General features: G+C 44.3%; 1 protein-coding gene across 2 annotated transcripts in view; it reads left to right on the plus strand.

The window, feature by feature from the left end:
* The window catches only part of LOC123997185 (dynamin-like 120 kDa protein, mitochondrial), an 82,378-nt gene that overhangs the window by 42,700 nt on the left and 31,966 nt on the right, over positions 1-7,712 (plus strand). For both annotated transcript variants that reach the window (XM_046301321.1, XM_046301331.1), the window contains 3 exons: positions 798-914; positions 1,432-1,525; positions 2,020-2,130. In XM_046301321.1, coding sequence (XP_046157277.1) covers positions 798-914; positions 1,432-1,525; positions 2,020-2,130 — 322 coding nt within the window. The remainder of the gene's footprint in view (positions 1-797; positions 915-1,431; positions 1,526-2,019; positions 2,131-7,712) is intronic.

A 7,712-nucleotide genomic window follows, 5' to 3' on the forward strand; every position in this document is an offset into this window, starting at 1 on the left:
AGATTTGTGCAATATACGACTGATTGTTGTCCTATGGACAGAGTCTCCCACCTCAGCTGTAGATCTCTGCATTTCATCCAGAGTGATCATGGGCCTCTTGGCTGCATCTCTGATCAGTCTTCTCCTTGTATGAGCTGAAAGTTTAGAGGGACGGCCACTCCTTCCATTTCAATATTATCGCTTGCACAGTGCTCCTTGGGATGTTTAAAGCTTGGGAAATCTTTTTGTATCCAAATCCGGCTTTAAACTTCTTCACAACAGTATCTCGGACCTGCCTGGTGTGTTCCTTGTTCTTCATGATGCTCTCTGTGCTTTTAACGGACCTCTGAGACTATCACAGTGCAGGTGCATTTATACGGAGACTTGAATACACACAGGTGGATTGTATTTATCATCATTAGTCATTTAGGTCAACATTGGATCATTCAGAGATCCTCACTGAACTTCTGGAGAGTTTGCTGCACTGAAAGTAAAGGGGCTGAATAATTTTGCACGCCCAATTATTCTTTTTTTGAAATGTTAAAAAAGTTTGAAATATCCAATAAATGTCGTTCCACTTCATGATTGTGTCCCACTGGTTGTTGATTCCTCACAAAAAAATACAGTTTTATATCTTTATGTTTGAAGCCTGAAATTTGGCAAAAGGTTGCCAAGTTCAAGGGTGCCGAATACTTTCGCAAGGCACTGTATATGTGAAGTGCCAGGAAGAGTTACCTCTCGACCACAGCTCTGCACGTCTTTTGCCTATAAATTTCCTCTCTCACTCCGGTACCCTCTTTTACTTCCTGTATTTCTAGATCAAGGACACGTGGCACCAGCTGTACCGACGTCACTTCCTGCAGAAGGCGCTGCATCACTGTAACCTGTGTAGACGAGGCTTCTACTACTACCAGAGACAATTTGTTGACTCGGAGGTAAGGGTCCTAGGCTCTTTGGTAAGCTGCCAGAGTTAGCTGATTTCAGAGGGACGTGGGTTTTCAGAGGGACGTGGGTTTTCAGAGGGACGTGGGTTTTCAGAGGGACGTGGGTTTTCAGAGGGACGTGGGTTTTCAGAGGGACGTGGGTTTTCAGAGGGACGTGGGTTTTCAGAGGGACGTGGGTTTTCAGAGGGACGTGGGTTTTCAGAGGGACGTGGGTTTTCAGAGGGACGTGGGTTTTCAGAGGGACGTGGGTTTTCAGAGGGACGTGGGTTTGCAAAATTCCAGTAACTTTCCCAACGTTCTCTGTAATTCCAGAAATCCCGGTTGGAAGATTCCTGGAAAGTTTTTGAGAATATCTGGGAAAGATATTGGAATTTTGTAACCCTTTGTGGACTGTAGTAAGTTGTCCATCTACTCAACATCCTGTTGTCTCTGACTGTTGCATGTAACTTAATAATATAATACATGCCCTGTCTCAGTGCATGACTATCATGTTTCTCTCTCACCACAGCTGGAGTGCAATGATGTCGTCCTGTTCTGGAGGATTCAGAGGATGCTGCTCATCACAGCCAACACACTCAGACAGCAGCTCATCAACACAGAGGGTAGGCTGGGACTAGATCTGGGGCTGTGTTACAGGGCTGTATAGGCCCTTGTCTGGAGGCCTGTCTTGTCTTGTCTGGAGGCCTGTCTTGTCTGGAGGCCTGTCTTGTCTTGTCTGGAGGCCTGTCTTGTCTGGAGGCCTGTCTTGTCTTGTCTGGAGGCCTGTCTTGTCTTGTCTGGAGGCCTGTCTTGTCTTGTCTGGAGGCCTGTCTTGTCTGGAGGCCTGTCTTGTCTGGAGGCCTGTCTTGTCTGGAGGCCTGTCTTGTCTGGAGGCCTGCCTTGTCTTGTCTGGAGGCCTGCCTTGTCTTGTCTGGAGGCCTGCCTTGTCTTGTCTGGAGGCCTGCCTTGTCTTGTCTGGAGGCCTGCCTTGTCTTGTCTGGAGGCCTGCCTTGTCTTCTTGTCTTGTCTGGAGGCCTGTGTTCCCTTTATCTTTGATGTCTGACATTTTGTCTCTGTGTGTGTGTGTGGGGTTGTGTGTTTGCATTTGCACACTCAGTCCGGCGCCTGGAAAAGAACGTGAAGGAGGTGCTGGAGGACTTTGGTGAAGACAACGAGAGGAAGGTCCACCTCATCACCGGACGCAGAGTACAGCTGGCAGAAGACCTTAGTGAGTCACCAAAACACACACACACACTGGCTACACAGACACACACTGGGTGTATACACACAGACTCCATTACACCAATTTGGGTTTAACCAGAATGGTATTGTTAGTCACATTTGGGTTTAACCAGAATGGTATCGTTAGTCACATTTGGGTTTAACCAGAATGGTATTGTTACAGTCACATTTGGGTTTAACCAGAATGGTATTGTTACAGTCACATTTGGGTTTAACCAGAATGGTATTGTTAGTCACATTTGGGTTTAACCAGAATGGTATCGTTAGTCACATTTGGGTTTAACCAGAATGGTATTGTTACAGTCACATTTGGGTTTAACCAGAATGGTATTGTTAGTCACATTTGGGTTTAACCAGAATGGTATTGTTAGTCACATTTGGGTTTAACCAGAATGGTATTGTTAGTCACATTTGGGTTTAACCAGAATGGTATTGTTAGTCACATTTGGGTTTAACCAGAATGGTATTGTTAGTCACATTTGGGTTTAACCAGAATGGTATTGTTAGTCACATTTGGGTTTAACCAGAATGGTATTGTTAGTCACATTTGGGTTTAACCAGAATGGTATTGTTACAGTCACATTTGGGTTTAACCAGAATGGTATTGTTAGTCACATTTGGGTTTAACCAGAATGGTATTGTTAGTCACATTTGGGTTTAACCAGAATGGTATTGTTAGTCACATTTGGGTTTAACCAGAATGGTATTGTTACAGTCACATTTGGGTTTAACCAGAATGGTATTGTTAGTCACATTTGGGTTTAACCAGAATGGTATTGTTAGTCACATTTGTGCTGGTCCCTCCTGCTTATACCTTCCTTAAGCAATAAGGCACCTCGGGGGTTTGTGATATATGGCCAATATACCACGGAAAAGGGCTGTTCTTGGCACGACGCATTGCTGAGTACCTGGATACAGCTCTTAGCCTTGGTATATTGGCCATATATCACAAACCCCCGAGGTGCCTTATTGCTATTATAAACTGGTTGCCAACGTAATTAGAGCATTATAAAGAAATGTTTTGTCGTATCTGGCTTTTCAGCCAATCAGCATTCAGGGTTTGAACCGCCCAGTTTGTAATAGTGAATATATTACTACCTATATTATGGAAAAGCATTTATATTATAGTGATAATATGAGGAGCAACAGAGACTTTTTATGCAGATAAATGAATGTGATTGAATCGGCTGGGAGTTTTCTTTGAGTTGATGGCACTGTAAATTGTGTGTTTTGTGCAATATACCTGACACCACTAGATGGCAGTGGTGTTTTTATATTTGTATTTATTATGGATCCATTAGCTGCTGCCAAGGCAGCAACTACCCTTCCTGTGGTCCAGCTAAATTAAGGCAGTTCTACATGTAAAAAAAAAAAAAAACATTCACAACAGATTTCACAACATATTAAGTGTGTTCCCTCAGGTCCCTACTCTACTACCACATATCTACAACACTAAATGTTTAGTGTGTTCCCTCAGGTCCCTACTCTACTACCACATATCTACAACACTAAATGTTTAGTGTGTTCCCTCAGGTCCCTACTCTACTACCACATATCTACAACACTAAATGTTTAGTGTGTATGTTATTGTGTGTTTGTATCCATGTGTTTGTGTTGCTTCACAGTCCCCACTGATCCATAAGGTGTATTTTTTTATCTGGGGTTTTTTGTATCTAATTTTACTGCTTACATGAGTAACTTGATGTGGAGTACAGGTCCATGTCAGCAGTGGCAGTTCTAGGTTGTATGACTCCCAGGGTGAACCCCCCTCCCCATTCTGCACGAACTGTCATGTTTTAGAACACCTGTAAATAATCATGACATTTTAAAAACATATACAAAAAATAAGATTCATAAATATCAAAAATAATTAACAAAGATACATAGAAACAAATTGTAGTATATAAATACAAATAGAAAAGATAATTTAATTATTACCGTATTGCAAACAAAAAAACACAAATAAAACTAAATTGCACAAATCCTGTATGACACAAATACACACATAGAATAACACACTTGTAAAGAATAGAACCTGATTATTACACTATTGAATTTCAAACAAGAAACACACAAACTAAATTACACATCTAATTGCATTAGTACTGTACAAAGTTAGAGGTGCGCTATTTGATAGATTCCCCCGCTCCCCCTACCTCGGGCTTCCAGTGGGGAGACCTGAGGTCAACCTACCCCCCCGCTCCCCTACCTCGGGCTTCCAGTGGGGAGACCTGAGGACAACCTACCCCCCCGCTCCCCTACCTCGGGCTTCCAGTGGGGAGACCTGAGGTCAACCTACCCCCCCGCTCCCCTACCTCGGGCTTCCAGTGGGGAGACCTGAGGTCAACCTACCCCCGCTCCCCTACCTCGGGCTTCCAGTGGGGAGACCTGAGGACAACCTACCCCCGCCCCCTCCCCATCTCGTACTTCTGAGTGGGAGACCTTCCCAGAAAGTAGCCTACTTAGCTCACAAACTAGAATCGTGGCGCCCACTCAGACAAGGTTAATATACCTACAGTCCCACACGGTGACATGATATCATTGATGTGATGTTCAAATGAGTGATAGAAACCTATCGTACAAATGTCAACATTCTGAATCTTTTATTTATTTATTTTGTGCGGGTGCCCCGTGCCACCCCCGGCAAGATGCCGCTCATCTAGGCCATACCTAAATCTGCCACAGCATGTAGTCATGGTTACCATGAAGAGGTGGTGAAGTCGTCACTCATTGGACAGGGTTGAGTGGATCTCTCCTGTTTCTGTTACTGCTACAGATTGACTGCTGCTCAGGAGGGTGTCTGCTTTTTCATTTTTATTTATTTAAACTTTATTTAACTAGGTAAGTCAGTTAAGAACAAATTCTTATTTACAGTGACTTCCTAAGAAAAGGCAAAAGGCTGGCTGGCCACTGTGTATCTTATTTACCTATAGCCTATACAGTGAGGGGAAAAAAATATTTGATCCCCTGCTCATTTTGTAAGTTTGCACACTGACACAGAAATGATCCGTCTATAATTTTAATGGCAGGTTTATTTGAACAGTGAGGGACAGAATAACAACAAAAAAATCCAGAAAAACGCATGTCAAAAATGTTGGGAAATAAGTATTTGACCCCCTCTCAATCAGAAAGATTTCTGGCTCCCAGGTGTCTTTTATACAGGTAACGAGCTGAGATTTGGAGCACAGTCTTAAAGGGAGTGCTCCTAATCTCAGTTTGTTACCTGTATAAATGACACCTGTCCACAGAAGCAAGCAATCAATCAATCAGATTCCAAACTCTCCACCATGGCCAAGACCAAAGAGCTCTCCAAGGATGTCAGGGACAAGATTGTAGACCTACACAAGGCTGGAATGGGCTAGAAGACCATCGCCAATTCAGCTTGGTGAGAAGGTGACAACAGTTGGTGCGATTGTTCGCAAATGGAAGAAACACAAAAGAACTGTCAATCTTCCTCGGCCTGGGACTCCATGCAAGATCTCACCTCGTGGAGTTGCAATGATCATGGGAACGGTGAGGAATCAGCCCAGAACTACATGGGAGGATCTTGTCAATGATCTCAAGGCAGCTGGGACCATAGTCACCAAGAAAACAATTGGTTACACACTATGCCGTGAAGGACTGAAATCCTACAGTGCCCGCAAGGTCCCCCTGCTCAAGAAAGCACATATACAGTGCCTTGCGAAAGTATTCATCATCATTAGTCATTTAGGTCAACATTGGATCATTCAGAGATCCTCACTGAACTTCTGGAGAGAGTTTGCTGCACTGAAAGTAAAGGGGCTGAATAATTTTGCACGCCCAATTTTTCAGTTTTTGATTTGTTAAAAAAGTTTGAAATATCCAATAAATGTCGTTCCACTTCATGATTGTGTCCCACTGGTTGTTGATTCTTCACAAAAAAATAGTTTTATATCTTTGTTTGAAGCCTGAAATGTGGAAAAAGGTCGCAAAGTTCAAGGGGGCCGAATACTTTCGCAAGGCACTGTACATGCCCGTCTGAAGTTTGCCAATGAACATCTGAATGATTCAGAGGACAACTGGGTGAAAGTGTTGTGGTCAGATGAGACCAAAATGGAGCTCTTTGGCATCACCTCAACTTGCTGTGTTTGGAGGAGGAGGAATGCTGCCTATGACCCCAAGAACACCATCCCCACCGTCAGACATGGAGGTGGAAACATTATGCTTTGGGGGTGTTTTTCTGCTAAGAGGACAGGACAACTTCACCGCATCAAAGGGACGATGGACGGGGTCATGTACCATCGAATCTTGGTTGAGAAGCTCCTTCCCTCAGCCAGGGCATTGAAATGGGTTGTGGTATTCTAGCATGACAATGACCCAAAACACACGGCCAAGGCAACATAAGGTGAATGCACCAATTTGTAAGTCGCTCTGGATAAGAGCGTCTGCTAAATGACTTAAATGTAATGTAAATGCAACAAAGGAATGGCTCAAGAAGCACATTAAGGTCCTGGAGTGGCCTAGCCAGGCTACAGACCTTAATCCCATAGAAAATCTGTGGAGGGAGCTGAAGGTTAGAGTTGCCAAATGTCAGCCTCAAAACCTTAATGACTCGGAGAAGATCTGCAAAGAGGAGTGGGCCAAAATCCCTCCTGAGATGTGTGCAAATCTGGTGGCCAACTACAAGAAACGTCTAACCTCTGATTGACAACAAGGGTTTTGCCACTAAGTACTAAGTCATGTTTTGCAGAGGGGTCAAATACTTATTTCCTTCATTAAAATGCAAATCAATTTATAAAATTTTTGACATGTGCTTTTCTGGACTTTTGTTGTTGTTATTCTGTCTCTCACTGTTCAAATAAACCTACCATTAAAATTAGACTGATCATTTCTTTGTCAGTGGGCAAACGTACAGAATCAGCAGGGGATCAAATACTTTTTTCCCTCACTGTACATGTGCCTTCCATTGGGAAAGACACACATTCTCTGCTTCGAGAAACATCTTCTTTCTCTTGATCTTCGTTCTCTTTCCTCTTCTCTTCTCTCTTTTTGCTCTTTCCACTCTCTCGCTCTCTCTCGCTCTTTCCACGCTGTCTCGCTCTCTCTCGCTCTTTCCACGCTGTCTCTCTCTCGCTCTTTCCACGCTGTCTCTCTCTCGCTCTTTCCTCGCTCTCTTTCTCTCGCTCTTTCCTCGCTCTCTCTCTCTCTCTCGCTCTTTCCTCTCTCTCTCTCTCTCTCGCTCTTTCCTCGCTCTCTCTCTCTCTCGCTCTTTCCTCGCTCTCTCTCTCTCTCGCTCTTTCCTCGCTCTCTCTCTCTCTCGCTCTTTCCTCGCTCGCTCTCTCTCTCGCTCTTTCCTCGCTCTCTCTCTCTCGCTCTTTCCTCGCTCTCTCTCTCTCTCGCTCTTTCCTCGCTCGCTCTCTCTCTCGCTCTTTCCTCGCTCTTTCTCTCTCGCTCTTTCCTCGCTCTCTCTCTCTCGCTCTTTCCTCGCTCTCTCTCTCGCTCTTTCCTCGCTCTCTCTCTCTCGCTCTTTCCTCGCTCTCTCTCTCTCGCTCTTTCCTCGCTCTCTCTCTCTCGCTCTTTCCTCGCTCTCTCTCTCGCTCTTTCCTC

The sequence above is a fragment of the Oncorhynchus gorbuscha genome, linkage group LG02 (genome assembly GCF_021184085.1).
Source record: "Oncorhynchus gorbuscha isolate QuinsamMale2020 ecotype Even-year linkage group LG02, OgorEven_v1.0, whole genome shotgun sequence".
NCBI classification, from domain to species: Eukaryota; Metazoa; Chordata; class Actinopteri; order Salmoniformes; family Salmonidae; genus Oncorhynchus; species Oncorhynchus gorbuscha.